At 41.9% G+C, this 23,564-nt stretch overlaps 1 protein-coding gene across 1 annotated transcript; it reads left to right on the top strand.

Moving 5' to 3' along the window:
• Positions 1-17,995: 17,995 nt before the first annotated feature.
• LOC112454731 lies at positions 17,996-23,458 on the top strand. The gene is made up of 5 exons (XM_025016281.1): positions 17,996-18,189; positions 18,622-18,747; positions 19,201-22,079; positions 22,885-22,984; positions 23,284-23,458. The coding sequence occupies exons 1-5, from the start codon at positions 17,996-17,998 to the stop codon at positions 23,456-23,458; spliced, it is 3,474 nt and encodes a 1,157-aa protein (XP_024872049.1).
• Positions 23,459-23,564: the final 106 nt, after the last annotated feature.

The following is a 23,564-nucleotide window of genomic DNA, read 5'->3' as shown; positions in this document are numbered from 1 at the left end:
CCATAAAGTGTATAGTTTTTTGTTAACAACCTTTTAGAAACTAATTTCTTTAATTTTTTTAGAGAAAGAGAGAGCAAGAGAAAGAGAGAAAGAGAGAGAGAGAGAGAGAGAGAGAGAGAGAATGAGGTTAAGAGAGATAGAGAGATAGAGATAAAATAATTTCAAGACTTTATACAGTAAGTATAAAAGATATTGAGAGATTTTATCTCCGTCTTCTTCTACTTCATGTAGTTGGAGCTAAATGTTTTGAAGATTTGAGAACTGTAAATGGAGTTCTTTATAAAACGTTTAAGGATGCAGCAATTGCAAAAAATTTGGTAGAAGCTGATGATCTTTGGGAAAAAACGCTGGAAGAAGCAACAGATTCCAAAATGCCCGTACAACTTCGAGAGCTATTTGCCTACATTTGCATCTATGGAACTCCAACAGATGTACTAACTCTTTGGAATAAATATAAAGATCACATGATTGAGGACTTTGTACACAACAATGTTGTCAATCCTGAAAATATGGCTTTAAACCATATACAAGAAATTCTGAAAAATAATGGAAGTAGCTGTGAGAACTTCCAATTGCCAAATCCAATTCCAGTGAATATTTACGTCACAGAATATAATGTAGATGAAGAAAGAAGACGTGGTGACTATTTATTATCAACATTAAATGTTGAACAAAGATACGTGTACGATATAGTTATGCGAGCGATTGACAATGAGAATGAACCTCAGCGGTTATTTTATATTGACGGGTTTGCAGGAAGTGGAAAAACCTATCTATTTAACACATTTCTGAGTGTTATTCGAGGAAAAAACGAAATGGTTATTCCATGTGCTTCAACTGGCATTGCAGCCACACTTCTAAAAGGAGGAAAAACTTATCATTCCCTGTTCAAACTTTCAATACCAATTGATGATGGAGCTAAATCTAATATAAGAGGAAACTCTCAAGCTGCACGAGAACTGATCTCTGCTAAACTCATTATATGGGATGAGGTGAGCATGACGGTTGGGCATGCCTTAACAGCAGTTGATAAACTCTTCAAGGATCTAATGAAGAATCCTAGACCATTTGGAGGAAAAGTTATTTTATTTGCAGGAGATTTCAGACAAAATCTCCCAGTAGTACCTCATGCACATAAAGCAGCCATAATTGAGTCAACTGTCAAATACAATCCTATATGGAGAAATGTAACTCAGGTTAAATTACAGCAAAATATGAGAACTGCGGATGAAAAGGAATTTGCAAATTAGCTAATGCAATTAGGAGATGGTAAATTGTCAAGTACAGATGGATTACATCTTGATACAATTGAAATCCCCCAGGATTTTATATCAAAAGAATCTATTATTACTGAGATTTTTGGTGATAGAATCACCATGGAACAGATTAGAGAAAATCCAGATCGAGCGATTCTTTGTCCTAAAAATGAAGATACTTTCAAAATTAATGACGAAATCCTTCGTTTAATGGAAGGAGAAGAAAAGGAATATCTATCAATTGACTCTATTGTAAGTGATGATCCACAAGAGCAATTGAATTATCCGACTGAGTTTTTAAATTCTATGACACCTTCTGGAATGCCAGTTCATCGACTTAAAATAAAAGTCAGTGTTACAATTATCTTATTAAGAAATTTAAATACTAAGAAAGGACTTTGCAATGGCACAAGATTTATTGTTACAGATTTGAAACATAATCTTATTTATGCGGAGGTTCTAACTGGTCCTGCTCGAGGCCAGATTGTCTTCATCCCAAAAATCGATTTCATTACAAATGACTCGGAAGTTCCATTCAAGCTTAAACGGAGACAGTTTCCTATTCTAGTATCATTTGCTATGACAATAAATAAATCTCAAGGACAAACTTTACAAAAAGTTGGGATTTATCTGCCACATCCTGTATTTGCTCATGGTCAACTTTATGTGGCATTTTCTAGAGCAACCAAAAAGGAAAATGTCAAAATTAAGATTGATGAAACAAGCAATCAAGGACATCTCATTGAAGAAAATCCAGAATCTTATACAAAAAATATCGTATACAAAGAAGTTTTATAAATTAAACAAATAAAAAATTGTATGAGAGTTAATAATATAGTGAGTCAGCGGGGGAATAGCTTTGAGGCCCGCGCGAAGCGCGGGCCGAAAAGCTAGTAACATTATAAAATGAGAAAATTCATTAAAAGCCATTCCCAGATTAATAATAACGGCGTCCCAATATAATAAAGAAAACTGTCGAATCCACGGTTTTACCACGATTCCGGTCGAACGGATAAAGGTTTTGGCAAATTTCAGGAATATTTCTTCTCCTTAGGCTTCCCTCTATTGATTATACCTAAAAAATTAAAAATAGAAATAAAATTAACAAAATGGCGTCCAGAAAACAAAATTTTTTCCCAAATTTTTTGTTTTTTGGACGCCATTTTGTTAACAATAAAATTAATTTTATTTTTATTTTTAATTTTTTAGGTATAATTAATAGAGGGAAGCCTAAAGAAAAGAAATATTTCTGAAATTTGCCAAAACCTTTATCCGTTCGACCGGAATCGTGGTAAAACCGTGGATTCGACAGTTTTCTTTATTATATTGGGACGCCGTTATTATTAATCTGGGAATGGCTTTTAATAAATTTTCTCATTTTATAATGTTTTAATTAATACCCTTAACAATAAAAAAGTTTTATGTTCATTCGCGGCCTTGTTATAAACAATTAAACCCGAGCCAATTTCTGCATTTTTCAACCCTTCCTAGTCCCCTTAAGCAACTAATTAAATTATTAATATTAAATATTAATACAATAAAATATTGATATTTACATTTATCAAAATAAAAAAAAAGTTTAATTATAAAAATAAATATTAATAATTAAACTTATTAAAAATTAAATAATTTGTTCAGATATTGTGCTCGAATTCTTTTCGCGTTTTACAACGCCCGATTGTTTCATATTAGATGGCGCGACGCGCGAGTCGCCACTCTCAAAGAGCCCCCGCCTCCTTCCTCACTTGTTAGGTGTCATGGCAGCACTTGCTTGCATTTCTTCGAACGTGTCGAAACCGTTACCTCTTTCTTGATGGATTGATCGTTGCGGCGCGTGTTCTGAAGACCAACCGAGCGAGAATCGGATCACCAGGGTGAGCTCACCGCCAGGAAAGAGAGAGCTGCGGCAGCTAGCGTCCGAGAGGGAAGATTGAGGCGAGGAGTCCGGTCCAGCGAGCGGGGCCCTTAAGGGGTCATATACGTTTCTCGGCCCTGAAAAGTGGTTGAGGGATTGCCAGAAAACTATTAGACCGATTAAATTACATTTTTTATCGATTAAAGGGAAAGAGGCAGTAAGAGCCGACGCGGTAAATAAGGCGCAAGTTATATATATTTCTTCATCGTCAATACATAAAAAAAAAAAAAAAAAAAATTTGCGAACGTTTCGACCATTTTTTGTGGTTATCTTCAGCGCAATGTGTAAATTAAAAACTCTATTGTAACGGTCATTAGGCTATTGTATACTCGCACGTCGCACGTTCCTTTTTCCATGCAGTCATTCCGGTGTGTGTGCGCTACTCCACAGGCAAGCAACCTTGAATCCCTCCCAAGTTAGAAGGCCAGGAGGACCATGTTGCATTTGGTACTTCATTATATGTTACACGATACCTGCGTACATACGGAGCGACACACTGATTTACGGTTCACATCGATATAAAATTGAACACTGTGAGTTACTTACAATGAAATCGTAAACGGTATAGCGCACAAAACGACAGATAACAGACGCAAGTTATCTTGACAATGCTTCGAGAGATAATGACTGATCTGAACTTGATCGTAAAACGGTACAGCGCACAGATAACGGACGCAAGTTGTCTCGACAATGTTTCAAGAGGTAATGACCGATCTAATATGTTTCGCTTGCCTCGAGGTTAAAAGATCGATGTATAAGAATTCGGTGAAAAACAAATAACGGTAATGCCAGTTGAGAGATCGATGTATAAAAATATTCGTTGCAAAACAAATAACGGCAATGCCAGTCAGAGAGACCTTGTAACACGGTAATCTATGTATAATACAGATTCACAATAATAAATCATAAATAAAACGTGAAACGTGGAGCTCTCAAATTTTTGGAAGCCCCTCGATCACATCGAGATAGCTCTCGGGTAAATCCTCGGTGTCCGTTTGCATATTCAGACCATTCTTCTGTCTTTTAATACATATCATCTCAGATATTAACCGTTTACTAATATATGGTTCGCTGTCCAAAATTTCCACCGCATTCCACTCGAAATCATGACCAAACTCTAATCTATGCTCTGTGATTACTGAGCGACTGGTTGTGTTTCTTCTTACGTGGGCCTGATGTTCTTTAATTCTGGTTTGTAGTTGCCTACCAGTCTGACCCACGTAAGAAGCATCACAGTCCCCAAAGTTAATTTTATATACCACGTTGCTATGTGCAAATTTCGGAATGGCGTCCTTATGTGCTTTAATGCAATTCCGCATTTTATTCAGGCTATAATATGATAGCCTAAACTTATGATTTTTTAAGATGTTTCTGTATTGGTCATTAATATGCGGAATATACGGTATCGTGAAAAAAGACGCCGCCTCTTCAGGTTGCACCTCAGGCGATCTATCTGTCCCAGAACGCACTCTGTCAATGAAAGACTTAATGCGCTCATGGAAGATTCTAAAAATGAAATCCAGCAGGGTAGCAGTTGTTAAGTAAAATTTGTACAGCTAATTCTAAACTTTTTGAATGGAACGATGGGTGAGACAACAAAAAAACTTTATCAATTAAACTTATGACTGTACCTCTCTTCTGGCAAACAGGATGTTGAGATTGCAACCCGATTTCTCTCGGTCTCGCTGGCCGAGGGGGCGCGGCTACAAATTAATCCGCGGACCACCGCACGATAGCTCCAAGGGGATAACGAAGTCACTTCTCTTACCGTAATTCCCGTATCTGAGGTCTTGGGCGATACCATTCGATTGGGCGCCAGGTGCGATTATAGACGCGCACCACGTCTCGATAGCGTTCTCCTCCTTAGTCTCGCCACAAGCTCAGGGCGTAGCTCCGCGTGAAAAGGATGAAGGTGGAGAAGGAGCGTGACGCAAGCAACACACAAAAATAAAGCCCGACGATAAACAATATTAATGAGATATATTTCCTTCAATAAGCGAACAAATCGTATCGGAAAACCAAGGCCGGATCTCGCTCAAATGGCCGGTACCAACGCGGTAATCGGGTCGGCCGTTACAGCACGCGCGGAATGCGTGATCTTCACGCTCGCGAGGTTTCCTTCGCGAGCGAAGCTCTCAAGCGAGCCCCGCAACCTCGATTCTAAGCGCGACCCCGCGATAACGCCAATCCGCCCACGCCTTAATCTCCGGATCCCGAACGCACGGCGGTTCTTACACGCCCGACGAAAATGATTCTCATACACCCGACATAACAATTTCTCACACGCTCGACATACACGACTCGCACACGCACGACGCAATATATGCAACGCCAGATAATGGCGCGCTCGCGAGATTCCCTTTCGAGCCGATGCGACAATATTTGCCCGCACACACGGCGCAAGATATCCGCGAGGCTCGCGATGCACCCTAATGCACCCCAAGGTGCCCGGCGCGGTCCCTCCCGACACGCACACGGGACTTCCGTACGCGACACGCGGCAATATACCCAAATACGCAAAACAGGAGCCCGGCGCGGTCCTTCCCGACACGCACACGGGACTTCCGTACGCGACACGCGACAATATACCGTAATACGCAACACTAAACACAATATGCACCGGAACGTGCCGCCCGCGGCACACCTCCGTCCACGATTCACAAGACACACACGACGATATACGCGAATTGACTGCCGATCACACGCAAGCTTTCGAGTAGGGCTTTTACTGTTTCTGGCTACGATCTCGACCGGTCACGCGTGCCCGCGATCCCGACAAACAGCCGCGATAACCTTCCCGGCATCCACAACGGCGGGAGCCGGTAGCTAAGTACGACACGTAATCAGGCCGATTCACACGGTAATCTACTCGATATACGCCTTTCTGGCACCGTGTCGCGACCGAGATCGAGCCCTCAATAAATAGGCAGCACCGGAGTGGAGATCTTACAATTCGGCTGCTCGCTGCTGCTCGGCGGCGTCGGGGCGCTCCTCCAGGGGTGGATCCTCGTCCGCGGCTAGATCGACAGTGAGGAGCGGCCGGTTTGGCGGGACCACGCCGGACCCCCGCACTTGCGCCCTCAAGCTCGCGGTTCTTTCGCCCCGCCGATTGGTCGTGTGTGTCGCCCTGCTCGCGACGTTGCAGACGATTTCCGCCATTTTCCCGCGGCCCGTTTGACTTGGCTGCTGGTTGCGCGCGGGCTCCTCGCGGTTTTCCGCCCGGCTGGCCAGACCTGGCGGCGCCGCTCGGCCCTTGGGGCGCCGTCGGTGTGTGTGGATCGTTCACCCGCGCTGCAGTCGCGGTGGCGCACCCGTGCTCATGCTGCGGCGGGGCCGTGTTACGCTGTGCGAGGCATTCCCGGCGCTTTTCCAGCGGCAGGTCCCGGTGGCCCGCCCGTCGGCCGACCACTCCGTCGTGCGTCCTCCGAGCGCCCGTTTCTCCCTCGTCGCGACTATCGTCGTTACATCTGGTCCTGATCCCACGCTCCGGCACCACCTGTCATCCCTACGGAATGTTTCTCAAAAGGTTAGTTAACGCGGGTAGCCCTTCCTCGACCCGAGCCGAGGCGCCATCCCTGACCTTCCCCTCGGCCGAGCTATCGCCTGGGCGGCGGACGCGACAAATGTCACGTCACAAGATATGAAACTCAAGTACCTGCCCGAAAACGTTGGTTTATGAAACCAATCAAATATTATCCGATTGCTTCGACGAATCATTGTAATTTACAAGAAATTCAACCTCCCACCCTCCCCAACCTCCATAGTAAACTGAAGCTTTGGATGGAAGGAGTTGAAGACCTCCAATGTGTGGTCCACTGAGGAAGAAGGAGTTGCGAGAGCAATGTCGTCAACGTATCGCACAAAAAATGGGGGTGTGTATTTTAATGTTGCTAGGGCCCTGGCTTCTAAGTCCTGCATAACTATATCCACAGCTGTGGGAGAAAGAGGAGAGCCCATTGGTGAGCCGAAAATTTGTTGGTAAATAATACTATTGAACGTGAAAAAAGTTGAATTTAGAACCAATCTCACCGCTATCAGAAATTCAGATCTTGGAATTTTGCATTTTTTAGAAATTAAGTGCTATCTAACGCAAATGCTGTCTAGGACCATTTCTGTGGTTCTTCGGTACGTTCGTAAAAAGCGAGACTACATCAAGTGAGATTAGTTCAAAATTGTCACTTATATGTATTTTAAAAGTCTTTCAACTAATTTAAAGCTATTAGCGACATGACTGTGAGCGGCCGGGAGGCTTTCGTGTAGTATGCGGTGGAGAAAAGCAGCCAACCCATATAGTGGACTGTTCAAGGACGAAACTAGCAATTCAGCATAACAGTCGAAACGGGCAATTCGGTTTGTGGATCTTCGGGAGGCCATAGGCTCTCGGTAACACTCCGTCACTAGTAAAAATCCAACGAATATTCTTATACATCGATCTCTCAACTGGCATTACCGTTATTTGTTTTTCACCGAATTCTTATACATCGATCTTTTAACCTCGAGGCAAGCAAAACATATTAGATCACATTACCTCTTGAAACATTGTCGAGACAACTTGCGTCCGTTATCTGTGCGCTGTATCGTTTTACGATCAAGTTCAGATCAGTCATTATCTCTCGAAGCATTGTCAAGATAACTTACGTCTGTTATCTGTCGTTTTGTGCGCTATACCGTTTACGATTTCATTGTAAGTAACTCAGAGTGTTCAATTTTATATCGATGTGAACCGTAAATCAGTGTGTCGCTCCGTATGTACGCAGGTATCGTGTAACATATAATGAAGTACCAAATGCAACATGATCCTCCTGGCCTTCTAACTTGGGAGGGATTCAAGGTTGCTTGCCTGTGGAGTAGCACACACACACCGGAATGACCGCATGGAAAAAGGAACGTGCGACGTGCGAGTATACAATAGCTTAATGACCGCGTTACAATAAAGTTTTTAATTTACACATTGCGCTGAAGATGACCACAAAAAATGGTCGAAACGTTCGCGAATTTTTTTTTTTTTTTTTTATGTATTGACGATGAAGAAATATATATAACTTGCGCCCTATTTACTGCGCCGGCTCTTACTGCCTCTTTCCCTTTAATCGATTTAATCACGAGAGCCTTATATAATTTTTAATTTTTACATTTTTTATTATTATTAAAACATGATTAAACTTATCAATAAAATCCCCCGTGACACGATAAAGAATCTCATTAGGAATATGTATTTAAAAAATGAAGTTAATCGGACGAATACTGTTAGAAACGGGAAATAAGAGACGAGGAGAGATTGTGTTGTGTGCGGCATTTAGTCGGTTAATCGCGGTTTTACAAATAGTGCGGTCAGGCTGTCATAGAGGGCAGCCTGTGTGGCGGTGCAGCGGCGTCGCTGTAGTAACAAAATCGCGCGCCAAAACGGCGCTTGTTGCGTAGCGCCTCAGAGACGGATCACGTTGCGGCGGGGTGACCGCGGGACTGCGCATGTGCAAGCGGGCGTGTTCGTGCGTGCAGCCCGACGAGACGAACATTCGAGAACGATCAGTCGTTTAATACGCATCTTTCGTAACATTATCAGTTTGGGCCTTCCGCCATTACGAAGTATCCAGAAGCGTATCGAGTATTTTGGTTGCGTTTGATTGTACGCAAGGAAGTCTGCTTATCTTCCTCTCGGAGAACGTACTACTACATTTCAACACGTAAACGAGGACGTTGAAAGAAGGCGCCACAGATAATTTCCTGGCTCAATCGCCATTATTGAAAGGAAGGACGACTCGGCCACATAGTGAAAATCGGAACGCCCTTTTTATGGGCTTAGTCACTGCGACTATCTATCAAAGGATTATCGGTCAGAAACACGGAAAACCTCCACTCAAAGGTAAATACGGCAATCTCTGACGAAATCAAAAAACATATCAATCGGTGGTGCGTAAATATCGTTTACGTACATTTATCAATCGGTAGCACGTAAATATCGTTTACGTATGTACATTCGGAAGTAGCGTATAAACATCGTTTATACTCATTACGGTTCTTGATTTCAGAGATTCCAATTCATCTACACATTAAAATCCTCGGACTGTATACGCGGTATTATTATTCCGATGTGAGGAATACTTCCTTCAATTTGCAGACTTTGTACTTTTGCACAAAACGGATTGTAAATTCAAGCGGTATTATGCTTAAACTGATCTCAGTGTAATTATCATTATCTTGATATCGTTATTGCAACCAGATTAACGTAAGCTCAATATTATCTTTCGAGTAAATGCGAAGCTTCGTCATTAATCTTTCGAGCAAGGTCACTACGATCTTAATTAACGTGGTGTTAATTTACGTCTCATATTACATTTGATTTGATGATAAATCTATTGCGTTTTGACAAACAATACTTGCGTCTCATATTCACTTAAGGGCTTACACCTGAGTAGAATTTTGAAAAAATCGATTTTCTTTTTATTGCATTTCTTGAAAATATATAGTTTCAAAAATATTGTGTTAAAATATTATTAAGAAATTCGAAGAATTGTAGAAGTTACGGAAGTTTTACTGAAGCGGGGCGGAGCGGAGCGTAGCGGTATCGCGCCTTTTTCGGCCGGTATCGCGAGATAGCTCTCTCCTCTCAGGACTTCGTGTCCTTCGAGAAGCCTCTCCTCAAGTCGTCAGCGAAGGACTTTTATATGGCCCCGGAATTGCCGACTAAAAATAAAGTTAAAAAAAAAAATTTTTTTAAAACAATTTTATTGTTAATTAACAAAAAAAATTTTTTTAATTATTACTAATATTTTCGAATCAAAATAAAACTTTTTTGTCTTTTGCATTTTTTTCGTAAGACGAGTTGTTTTCAAGTTATAGCATTATAAACAATTAATGATATCCAAATCTCTTCTCAAACTTTAAACGCGTTTTTCTCGAAACATGGTTTTTAAAAACGGTGTTCACGATATCTCGAGAACGGATCGATAGATCTTTTTGAAATTTGGACACGATATTCTTGAATGCTTTGTTTAATTAGCTACGATCAAACTTTTATAAATATTTTGTTACAAATGTTTAAAAAATGCATTGGTAACTTGAAAAAATAGGTCAAAAATCGACTTCAAATTTCAAACAGCTGCCATTTTTCGAATTTTTTTTTTTAATTTTTTTTGGCTCGTAGCTAACTGTCTTGTATATAACTAATTGGGAATTTAATGCATATTTTTGTACCAGATGACGTGACAACCCAAAATGGTGAACACCGCAAAAAAACGGGGCTTACGCTGATGCCAATAAACAATATTTATTGTTAATAAATTTTAATTAAAAAATTCACAAACGTACTAGAATACATGCTCTTTTTAACAGAAAAAAAAGTTTTTAAATAAAGCAATTATTTTCCGAGAAAAAAATTCCCAAAATATGGTCACTTTACTCAGGTGTAAGCCCTTAAGTGTGTCTAATGTTCAATTACTTGTGTACTATATTCAATTACTTGCGTGCTATATTCAATTACTTTGCAAATTACATTCAATTATACTTGCGGATTCTATTCCTTATATTGCGAATCATATTCAGTTACATTGCGTATTCTTCTATTATATTGAGGGAATACATGAGTCAATAGGATAGATAATGAATCGTTGCTTGATACATATATATTGAACTGTATAATATTTACTTCTATTATTCGTTCGTCTAATAACAATTCTTTCAGAAGTATGTGACTGTTTGTAATAGAATGTTTAGTGCCACACATTTCTTTACTGATTACAATCAGATTGACTCATGAATTCATATGGATTGATCTTTATCTTGTGATCATATTTGCCTGTGTGATTAATTATGTACTTTATGTGATTACTTATGTCCTTTATGAGAACATTCCTTTTTTGAGACGAATTAAATATGTATTAATTATTATTACGTCAAGATACATTAATGAATATGCCATAAAGAATAAATATATGTGAACAAACTGTATGATATATACAGGAAAAGTGCGATCTCAATCCGATTCAGAAAAGGATTATTTAACTACTGATTATTTTTTTGCATTATATAGCTTCTTTCTTGTTTGATACATAACAAAGATACTCATGTATTGAATGTTATTTTGATTTATTTGTGATACTAATATTGTCAAGAATACACAATCTCTTTTCGTCAACTCCCCGGTAAATGTGTCGTTTCCTATTTCATGATTCTTGATCCCAGGCTTCTGCGCGAGCTTGTACGTTTCAAACAAATACTGAGGAAGTTATCATCCCCATCGTTTTGAAAAGTGGTATTTTGAGAAAAACGAGAAGCCGCTACAATTTTGTATTTGTTTTTCTTAGTGTATGTTTTCTTTCCTGAAAAAAACACTCTTTACAATAAAAAAAGATTTAACTTAATCGGTCTAATAGTTTTCTAGCAATCCCTCATAATTATTGGACCACTTTTCAGGGCCGAGAAACGTATATGACCCCTTAAGAGATTCTCATTGGGACGCCATATTTGAAGACAGACATTAGTCAAAAACATACAAGGGCCTCTGCTAAAGTTTATATTCGTCTTGAGATCTGAGAATTACTTTCATTCTTATGGCTCTGGCTTGAAATTCTAGCCCAAGAACCGATCTTATAGACATTAATGCAGAGGCTCCCCTCTCTTTTCATTTTTCTTTTTTCTTTTTTTTATAATCGGTATTACGTTTCAGTAAACATTTGGACTCACATTTTCAATCAATAACCCAAACATCTTAATTCCGTCCTGTAAGATCTGGTTTTTTATTTTAGTTCATTTATTTTCTATTCTATCTTCAGGACAGATTACTGATTTGGTTTGCTTTTATTTCAACTAATGTAAAAACTTTTTAGTTACTCTCAATTTCTTTCACGTCTACATATTTTCTTTTTTTGTAAAGATAACTACACATAATAAAGACAAAATTGACTTCAAAGGAACTCAAAGGCCGAGTCTCTTTCTGTTGCTCACCCATCTAAGAATTCTAGACAAACGTGAAATGATTTATTCCATATATTATAACTTTGAGACTTCCGTTTCCGGTACGATCGAGGTGACAGGTGCGAGAGTGTACGAGAATAAAGTGAATAGAAAAGAGAGTCAGAAGAGGCTGAGGAAGGTGAGAGTGTGCGAGAAGGGAGGAGTAAAGGTGAGTGAGTGTGGAGATGAGAGGGGAGAGAAAAGGAGGAGAGGGAAAAAGGGATTAAAGGAAAGAAAAGTGACAAGGCAAAGGGTTTATACATAACGCCGCGTTACAGCCGGTGCACGGAAAGCTCAGGAAGGTACACACTCTCGCCCAGCAGATGCTGTCATCGGTCGACGAGCCATGGCCCGGCCAGCCTGGCCGTCGAAGACCGGTCTTGAGTCGCGGCCTGGCCAGCCGGACTCAACACAGTTCAAATCCACCGCCGGCGGACGAGGCAGAACCCAGGGGTGCAACCCGGAGCGGAGGGCGTTCAACAGAGGCGCCACGCTCAAGCAAGGCTGACCGGCGAACAGAACCAGCAACCCGACGCCCAAGCGCACGGGCCCAGCGTGGTCCCACCGGGCCAGAAGGGCGTCACTCTCGCGTGAACCGTGAGACAAAGAGGTGCCACCCTCCTGCGATTGCGGACTGCCGGAGAACGCGGAAAAATTGTAAGGCCACCGCTCAGGTACCATCCAAGTAAAATCGTCTCGAAACCGAGGCCCTCCCGGGAGTCGCGTTGTGCCGCGTGTAATGTGAAATTACGTATGATCCGCTTAATAAATACCAAGAGAAATACTACGGGAGGGTCCGGCTGAGAAAAGAAAACGCAATTGCCCGTCTCGGGAACTCGCGTGTGCGCGGCCGCCGACAGTCAACGCGTGTTGAATACGTATGATTAGATTCAACGCGTGATTAATAATCACTGATTATTGGATTCAATGCGTGATTAGTAGATTCAACGTGTGATTAGAGCTTCCGCGTAAGTAGAGTCACGCGTGCGACCCGTTCCGCGCAAGATAAGATAGAGTCAAGGTGTAATAGCAGTGATCTCCGTGTATGGATACAGTACCGGAGATCACGATCAACAAGCAATTTGGATTTATTGTGTAACTTCGGTAGACTCGAGATTACAGTGAACCGACAAAAAATAAATCGTCGTGATTTATCGTCGATAAATGTTACAAAGTATTTTGCACCCAAAAATGACGCACACTTCGCATCGGGCTACGCACATCGGAATGCACAATTTCCAGTAAATGCTTCGTTCGGTTTCCTTCACTTTGCGAAAATAGAAAACAAGTTTGTTTTTCGCGAATGCACATTTTACACTTTGACATTGTCTCGTTGCCTTTTAAATTTAGCCCGTAAACTACACCGCTTTTTGCCATACTTTTTAAATCACGCTCATTTAAATGTCCGAGCCTCTGATCCCACGCATCTATCTCACACTCCTCGCGTGATTTACTACCACTGGGTTTCCGGCTCGCGCCCTTTTCGAGCGTAATATAAATTTCCTATTCTGTCCGCGCGAAAGATCATTCTACCGTCTTTGTCCGTCACTGTCGTATATTTCTCACGGAAAATCACCTTATACCCGCGATCCGTAATCTTCGATACCGACAACAGGTTAGTACGTAAGTCTGACACGTAATACACCTTTTCGAAATTTATGTTTGTACCATTACCTTGCCATTACTCATAGGCATTCTCACGTTTCCCGCACCGGTAATTCGCGTTGACTTATTATTTGCTAAGTTCAACCTTTTGCTCTCGCTTTCAATTTTCTCAAATTTGTCTCTTTCAGCACACATATGCGCTGTACAGCCACTGTCCAAACACCAATCCATGCCATTTTCACCTTCACGATTAAGCATCACAGTCTCCATTGTGTTTAACATTGCTACATTATCGCTCACATGAGCCGTACCCGTCGGCGTATTATCATCGTCTTCTATCTGTCGCGCTTGTGGATTCAACGGTAACTTTGCTCTACAGTTCCTCGCAATATGGCCTATTCTATCACAACAAAAACATATCGGTTCTTGTCTCGCACCTGTTTGACCTTCGGTTTTGACATTTCTCGAGTCCCCGTGACTATCTTGAGGCACGCGCGGATATCGTGACTCTTCGCATACATAGCATTTTGCTCCGAATTTTTGTTTGTTCTTCGCGATTTGAATTCCTCTAATAGAATCTTTACTCTCAACGTTTCGGGATCTAACAATTTGTCTCGTGTCTCGATGGCACATCGAAAATTTTGAAAAGATTCTGGCAGACTGTACAACAATAAAATTGCCAGTACCTCTTTGTTTATTACCAAATTAATCTCTTTCAACTTTTCCACCGCTTCGAAAAATTCCGTTAAATGTGTACGTAGATTGTCGCCTTCCTTCAGTCTTGACAGGATAATTCTCTTCAAGAGCGTCGCTTTTCGCCCTGGTCCTTTGGATTGGAACGTTGATTCAATTTTCAGCCAGATTTCTCTTGAAGACGCGCACCCACGAATTAGATCCAACTCCAAAGGACTAATTGACAATATGATGTCGGCCTCTGCTTTTGCGTCCTTATTAATCCATGCTCGAATTGCCTCGTCTCCGCTCAACGGCTTCTCTATCGCTCTGCTCACGTAGCTCCAAACATCGTTTTTCACAAGTATCACATTTATTTGTAACTTCCATGTATGGTAATACGGCTGAATTCTTACAATTGACGGCATTCCTTCACCACGGGTTTACACAACTTTTTTTTTTTTTTTTTTTCCCTCGCATTCACGCTATAGGCTACGTTTACACCATGAGAATTTAGGCCGCGGCCTATACTTTAAATTCGACCTAAATTATTTAGGCCGCCTGCTGTAAACACTTGATAGGCGACCGTACCTGGCTTCAGGTCAGACCGCGTATTTTAGTGACCCGACCTGAAATAGGCCGTTATCATTTTTGCGGTGTAAACGCGCGACATGTCCTAAAAGCTTTATTTGCTTGTTTGAAATTGCTGCAGTTTCACAGTGACAAGAGCCGTCAAGCGATTTATATTTAAAAAATGAATAAAAAGTCGTGTTCGAAAAGTTTTTACAAAAATTCGTGTTCAGCAACTGTTGCTGTTCCTGTTCCTGTTCCTGCCCATGGCAGCGTCTCGGTAGAACCGGGTATAATGTATCGCTTATCATCGTACAGACTTAGAGCTATTTTCGTTTCGGACACGGTGTATAACTCGTGCTGTTTGGATCTTATGCAAGCCTGCTGTCGCGTCATTTCAATTTCGTCGCGCAGACACCGCGTGTAATCGTCGAACGTTATCGACCAGGCTACGACGTTACTCTTAACACCTTTAGCCTTTTTCGTATCTTTCTTACCGTCTACTCACAAGGCGTACATCTTTGCTCTAAGCCCGACAAATTCGGTCATTATCGCACCGTTATTTCCGTCTTTCATTAAGCTCGGTACTTTTTTATTGGCGAGTGGGATGTGGGATACCGTACGCATTATCGACCGCGTAATCGCTAGTGTCAAAATTAATGTGGCGCTTCATGGTATCATACACATCGTCGCACTCGATGTGATAAATGAGACTGTCCGTATCGGTGTATGTGACTTTACACTTGTCGCGATACAACGGTAACATGTACTCGTGATGAAATTCATACAAACATGTCTCGAATATATCGAGAATGCACATACCCACGTAGATTGGTTTGTCGAACTTCACTTCGAGTTTTCGCATTTCTATTGCTACTAAATTCTCCAAAAAAAACGCTTCGACTGTGAAAATTTGGTTTCGCGATCATTGCCTCCGCGCCGTATCTACCCTCCCAATGAGTCACGAGTCGCACGTCAACGTGATTGCGCACATTCTCCATGGTTTTGCCAAACACAGCGTTGTTCATCAATTTGCATAAAGTTTTTTCGAAATCATTCTTAACCAATGTTCTAAATTTCGTATTGAGTTCTATATAATCGCGAAGCCATGGAGATTGCGCGAGCCATGGAGATTCAATATGCGGTGAATTTTTGCTATACGCGCGGAGACCATGACAAGTACACTGCTGCAGGTTGCGATAATGTATGACATAATGTTTCTTATCGTATAATGTTGCGAGGAGCTTGTCCTGCCGCTTACCGGGTGGTTTATCGCGCGTCGGACAGAACGGTAAGTCAGTGTGCGCGTCGTGAAGATGTTACGGATACTCCAAGTCGACTTCGAGAATGTAACCTATCGAGGAATCCAACGCGACATCCATAACATTAAAATCGGTTACGTCGTCGACCCATTGAAAATCTGCGAATGGCAATGGTTGACACATTGCCCAACCGTACAGGTTGTTTATGTCGAAATACATCAGGTACGACGACGGTTTCGATGGATCGTACGACTGCATGTACTTGTTGTTGGCCAGCGCATATCTATTTGAACATTGACTCAAACCGCCGCGTATGCCGCGTTCGATAAACATGACCATGTCAATGTCGGTGAGCAATTCGAAATTGATACGCGTATGCTTCAACATAGCGTCCCATGTAAAACCCAGTAAAGTATAATAATAATACGCGGGATCGAGTCCATAACTCGCGACGCAATTATCGCGAAAATTTTCAAAGATATCGGCCAACAGCAAGACATCGGTTTTGAGATATAAATCGCTGTAGTCACCGAGCGTTCGAATGGAAAACCGCTGCCAGACGTTGACGGCGTGCATGTAATCGCTCTCGGATACGGTGTCACCTGTCAATGAACTGTAAAACGAGTCGCGCGGTGGTAAACACGAGTCCTCCAACTTTTCGACGCAGTCAATGTACTCGTACGGAAATACGCCTCTTCTTGTCAGTAAATCAAAATTTTCTGCGGATAATTTACAAAATTCGCGTTGCAATATTCGAAGTTTATCCTTGCTGAGATAAGATGCCAATTTGTCGAGACTAGCGGTGAGAAACTTGTATGAATCAATAAATCGCAATTTGACGCAAGTTTTCTTATCTTTATCTCTTCGGTGCTTTTAACATTTTTTGTAAACAAAATGTATTTTTCTTTTGTAATTAGGAGTAAGTCTACATGTCCTTCGTACGCAGTTGCTATTTCCGTTATAATAAAATGCGCGTCGTAGCCCGATAAATTATGAAAAACTATGGGAATGCAATGCAAATCTTTGTAGTTCAGATTACAATTAGAATGCGCAGGACCTCTGTATCGGCCGGTCAGGTGACAATGGTCGCGTACTCGCACGTCGTCTGGCTCGAACGGTGTTGAGAGCTAGGAAGTTTGAATTGAGCCGAGAGAGGGGGGGCAGCACGAGCGGGAAGCGAGCGGATAGAGCGGCGCGCGCAGCGGCGCAAGAAGGGACGAAGAAGGCGGGAGTCAGTCGTTGGACGGTAGCCATGTAGTAGGTCGCTCGATTAGCATTTAAGGAAAAAGTAATAAAGATTTTTCGAGAACAAAGTCGCATTTTTGGTATTTTCCGACCAAACTAGCCCTTTTGAGAGCTACCCCAACACTCACTCACTAACAAGAAATGGTCCTTCGAGCCGGATTCTGCCGGTAAAAGGCTGAAATACACAAACTGGAGAGCAAAGCCGCTGCACGTAACAAAACACGTGAAGGTTATCTTGCACGGCAACTTGAGAGGAGAGCGGAAATCGAGTCCTGAAAGGCATTGGATTTCCAGCCACGTACAATAGCCGACGAAAGGGAGTTCGATAAACTTGAGTACCTCGATCATCGAGACTCATTCGACGGAACCAGAGAAGCCGTAACCTAAGTATCGAGAGCGTAGATCATACATTTGTAGAAAGCGGTGTTGCAAATAGTATTCAAAGCTGTACATATACCATAAGGAAATAGCGTCCATTAAAAGTGTATTTAGCTGAGTAGTGCCTTTTGCTTGCAAAAATGACGGATAAGGAGAAAGGTCTCGCCAATCTCAAACGAAAACGTGCTACAATTAAGACTCAATTAACGAAGTTTAATACATATCTGGGAGGATTCGTAGTTAATAAAGAAACGTTAGCGCAACTTCGTATTCGCCTAGAGAAAATCGAGCAATTGTGGAATAGCTATAGCGACGTTCAAGAACAAATAGAAGGGTTAGATGACTCGGAAGAGTTCGCGAATAACTAACAAAGAGAGCGATTAGAGTTTGAGAAAAACTATTTTGCGACTGTAGGAAGGGCACGTCTTATCATAGAAGAGTATACAAATAGACGAGTCAATGTCGAGGTAGAAAACGCAAACATAGGCATTGCGGGCGAGAATATGATTGCAGCAGGCACATCGGTGAGGCTACCAGTAATGAGTCTTCCTACTTTTGATGGAACTTATGAGCAATGGCCAGTATTTTATAGTACATTTTCAGCATTAGTGGATAAGAATCAAAATCTATCGAATGTCCACAAATTTTACTATTTGCAATCCGCATTGAACGCAAACGCGAAAAAGATAATTGAATCTCTGGAAATAAATGAGGTAAATTATCCTAGAGCTATAAATCTGTTAAAAACTCGTTTTGATAATTCCAGATTGGCCACTCGCCATCATACTCGTGCGATATTCAGCTTGAAGCCAATTGAAAAGGAATCTAGCAGCCAACTACGTAACCTAACCGACTGCCTAAAGCAACATCTAGAAGCTTTAAAGGCGCTCAAGTATGCAACGGAAACTTGGTGTCCACTAATTATTGAGTAGATTTTAACTCGTTTAGATCCTGTCACAGCGCGTGAATGGGAAGAAAAAACTGTGCAAAAACAGGAATATAAAACTAAAGACTTTATTGCGTTTTTAGAAGCTAAATGTAACATGTTAGAGAGCGTTAACGCATTCGATAGTACAAAGAAAGATAGCGATAAATCTAATAAGAAGAATAAAGGCGTAGCGCATGTCACAAACGATTCTAAATTAACTTGTCCGGTATGCAAGAAAGATCACAAAGTCTACATGTGTGACACGTTTAAGAGCTTATCTGTTCAGTCGAGAGTAGATGAAACGCGTAAATTGAAACTTTGTTTGAATTGTTTGCATCCAGGTCACTTGGTTCGAGAGTGTAGGTCAGGTACATGTAGGTATTGTAACAAAAAACACCATTCATTGCTACATTATAGCACTAGTGAGAATGCGAGTAAGGGCGAAAGTGAAAAGGGAGCTGAGAAAAAAGTAGAGGAAATTAAGAGTGTACCAGCAGCGAACTCTGTAGTAACGTGTGCCTCTAAGAGCACAAGCTCCGAAATCTTGTTATCTACCGCATGGGTGCATATAGTTGACAGGAAAGGCAAGTTGCACAATGCTCGTGCTTTATTAGATAACGGTGCAACTCTCAACTTCATAACTTCCGATCTGCTTAACAAATTAGACTTAGAGCCAAAGAAAGTTGAAGGTAGAGTAACCGGATTTCAAAGAAATACAACTTTTACAAGGGAAATGGTAACTGCGACTGTCAAATCAAAATTGTCCAAGTATTCAGAGACTTTAACCTTTACAGTGATTGATCAGATTACTAGCAGAATTCCAGGGAATCGAGTAGAGGTATCCCAATTACAAATCCCTGAATCTATTTCCCTTTCACAATTGGCTGATCCAACGTTCAACGTGCCTCAAAAGGTGGATATGTTACTTGGCGCAACGGTGTTTTGGAGCATTCTACAACAAGGAAGAATTCAACTTAGCAATGAACAGCCGGTGTTTCAGAAAACCAGCCTAGGATGGATATTAGGAGGGAAACTTACGCTTATAGGAACAAACCGAACTAGTAGAATTTGCTGCACAATAACCAATGGAGATCTAAATGAGCAATTGGAAAGATTTTGGGAGATCGAGCGATGTGAGCTAGAGAGAAATCTGACGCCGGAAGAGGTGGCCTGTGAGAAGCATTTTGAGTCGACTACCTATCGGGATGAAAACGGGAGATTCGTGGTATCTCTGCCATTAAAGGGCGAGATCAAGAGCTTGGGTGACTCCGAGTATAACGCAATGAAGAGCTTAAAATCCATGGAGCGAAGATTTGCGAAGGATCCGATATTACATCAAAGATATTTGGATTTCCTACAGGAATATGAGAGTATGGGTCATATGGAGTTAGTTCCTGAGAATCAAGAGGACCCAGACGTTGTATATTACTTGCCTCACCATGGAGTTACACGCAAAGAAAGTGATACAACTAAACTCAGAGTAGTGTTTAACGCATCTTGCCGAACGTCCTCGGGAGTTTCATTAAATGATTTGCTGATAGTGGGACCCGAGACACAACCAGAGCTTTCAGACCACTTGCTGCGGTTGCGTCAGGACGATTATGTCTTAACGGCAGATATAGTCAAAATGTTCCGTCAGATTAAGATCGCACCAAGAGATAGAGCATTGCTGAGGATTCTTTGGAGAAAGAACATTCAGGCTCCAATCCGCAAGAAACAGCTAACAACGGTGACATATGGGACAGCGTCAGCTGCATATCAAGCAAAAAGATGTCTTAAACAATTAGCAATTGACAACGCCAAGGCATATCCAGATGCTGCAAAATCAATAGAAGAGGACTTTTATATGGATGACTGGGGGACTGGAAGTAAATCAGTGAAGCGATTACAACAACGAAAGCAGGAAGTGACACAGATTCTAGCATCGGCAGGGATGGAACTGCAAAAATGGCACTCCAACGCATCGGAGCTACTACCAAGCTCGGAAAGGGAAGTTCCTCTTACTTCAAGAGAAGAGACAAAGACGCTCGGAATTCGTTGGAACCCCCAAGAAGATACATTCATATTCAAGGTGGCTATACCTGCTGGACCTTGTAGGTCTAAACGTAGTATCCTTTCCGTTATCGCACAAATCTATGATCCGATGGGCCTTATCGGACCGGTAGTAGTGAAGGCTAAGCTATTCATGCGAAGATTGTGGAAATTGAGTATCGATTGGGATGACAAGATACCTGTCGAATTAATGCTTGAGTGGAATTCTTACAAGGAGAGACTCGAAGCAATGGAAGAGATTAAAATACCAAGGCAGGCAGTAACAAGGGAAGCAGTACAAATAGAGATGCACGGATTTTGTGATGCGTCTCAGTCAGCTTATGGCGCGTGCATTTATTTATGTTCGATTGATGCAAAGGGGAACAAAACAGCAAGACTGTTAACTTCAAAGTCGCGCATAGCTCCACTGAAGATTCTTTCCATACCAAGGTTGGAATTATGTAGTGCAGTACTGCTTGCAAAACTTGCTTGTAAGGTAAGGAAGGCTCTTACACTTCAAATCCACAAATACCTTTATTGGACCAATGCGAGCATCGTCATCCACTGGATAAGAGGTGACCCAGATAAGCACAAGGTCTTTGTAGCAAATCGTGTAACAATTATACAAGGGCTGACACGGCAAGATGAATGGCGACACGTGCGTACAAAATCAAACCCGGCAGACATAATTTTGTGGGGTATTGATCCTCGAGAATTGCCAAAATCGGAAATGTGGTGGTCAGGACCTCCTTGGCTAAGAGCAAGCTCGGATCAATGGCCTAATGATGTCATTAAGGAAATCCCCGAAGAATTGCAAGAGAAATCGCGCAGAACTGTCCTTGTAACGGTTCAAGAGGATGAAGAGAATCTGTTGGAAAGATTCTCATCGTTATCAAAGTTACGGCGGATAGTTGCGTATTGCTATAGATTCGTAGAAAACTGTCGTAAGCAGGCATCGCAACGCCGCTTTGGACCGTTAAAGGTGGAAGAGTTGACAGCAGCTAACACTGCGCTGGTCAAGATGGCACAACGACAAGCATTCGCTCGAGAAATTTGGGATAAAGGTAACAAGGGGAAGGTTTCTCGGAACAGCCGCATCCTGTCTCTGAATCCATTCGTGGACGAAGGGGGAGTATTGCGAGTGCGCGGACGGCTGATGAACGCAGCACTTAGTTATGATCAGCGATTTCCCATTATCCTTCCAGCAAAACATCCCTTTTCCACTCTACTCATCATAGAAATGCACTACAAAAATTTGCACGCAGGTACCAATACTTTAAGCGCGATAATTAGAGAAACTTACTGGATTGTATCTGCGAGAAACGAGATTCGTCGAACACTGCGCAAATGTATACTATGCTTTCGTAAAGCGCCACCGAGTTTAAATCAAATTATGGGTAATTTACCTGCGGCGAGAGTAAATCCGGGGCGTCCGTTTGCGCATACGGGGATTGATTATGCCGGCCCATTTACGATTAAAATCTCGCGTAACAAACGGGGCAAGACTTATTTAGCTGTATTTGTGTGTATGGCCACTAAGGCTACACATCTTGAAGTCGTATCAGATTTGTCCACAGCTGCATTTCTTAACACTTTAAAAAAATTTATAGCGAGACGCGGTAAAAGTTGTCATCTCTATTCTGACAACGGTAGAAATTTCGTAGGGGCAAAGAACGAGCTAGACGATTTCGCAAGGTTTTTGCAAAGTGAGTCTGTAAAGAGTAAAATTCTAGAGTTTACTGCCGAACAAATGATTGAATGGACATTTATCCCACCTTACTCGCCTCACGTTGGAGGATTGTGGGAAGCCGCGGTAAAATCGGCAAAATTTCATTTAAAGGCGGTGATTAATCCAACAAGTTTGACATTCGAGGAGTTGACCACGGTATTCGCGCAAATAGAAGCAATACTGAATTCGAGGCCACTTACACCCGTATCAGCGGACCCTTCGGATTTGACGGCGCTTACGCCCGGGCATTTTTTGGTAGGAGCCCCGCTAACCGCGATACCAGAGCCCATTTTTGATGAGGTTCCGTTAAACCGTTTATCACGATTTCAATTATTATCCAGTTTCGTGCAAGGATTCTGGAAACGTTGGACGCGAGAGTATGTTACCCAGCTTCAGTCTCGACAAAAATGGAAAGAAACACTGCACAATCCTCACCTCAAGGTAGGCGCTCTTGTGTTGCTGCGCGATGATAAGGCGCCTCCGCTACAATGGAGATTAGGTCGTATCACGCAGGTTTTTAAAGGATCTGATGGATTAATTAGAACAGTAGAGATAAGAACCCAGTTGGGATCAACCCAGCGTGCTATACAAAAGATTTGCATATTACCGTTGGATGAATAAGCATAACTTTGTTCTTTACCGTAGATAAACTTTGTATTATTAGTATTCTTATCCTTTTAATATTTTTTTTTGTATACGAGCGTCCCATACCAGTGTATTAGTTTTATGTTCTTGGGCAGAATTGTAGTAATACTGTTGAAAGCCAAGCCTTTCAAGGCGGGCAGGATGTTGAGAGCTAGGAAGTTTGAATTGAGCCGAGAGAAGGGGGGCAGCACGAGCGGGAAGCGAGCGGATAGAGCGGCGCAAGAAGGGACGAAGAAGGCGGGAGTCAGTCGTTGGACGGTAGCCATGTAGTAGGTCGCTCGATTAGCATTTAAGGAAAAAGTAATAAAGATCTTTCGAGAACAAAGTCGCACGGTATTTTCCGACCAAACTAGCCCTTTTGAGAGCTACCCCAACA

Source organism: Temnothorax curvispinosus, unplaced genomic scaffold (genome assembly GCF_003070985.1).
Source record: "Temnothorax curvispinosus isolate PA1 unplaced genomic scaffold, ASM307098v1 QBEX01005293.1, whole genome shotgun sequence".
NCBI lineage: Eukaryota > Metazoa > Arthropoda > Insecta > Hymenoptera > Formicidae > Temnothorax > Temnothorax curvispinosus.
This window is presented reverse-complemented; position numbering and strand designations above follow the sequence as displayed.

What these genes read in the sequence shown, in the direction of transcription:
- LOC112454731 (XM_025016281.1), top strand. Translation starts at nt 17,996, where the DNA reads ATGACGGATAAGGAGAAAGGTCTCGCCAATCTCAAACGAAAACGTGCT. An exon ending in CTACAAAAATTTGCACGCAG is followed by an intron (nt 22,080 to 22,884) that starts GTACCAATACTT and finishes ATTATTATCCAG; the next exon opens with TTTCGTGCAAGGATTCTGGA. An exon ending in TGCACAATCCTCACCTCAAG is followed by an intron (nt 22,985 to 23,283) that starts GTAGGCGCTCTT and finishes GTTCTTGGGCAG; the next exon opens with AATTGTAGTAATACTGTTGA.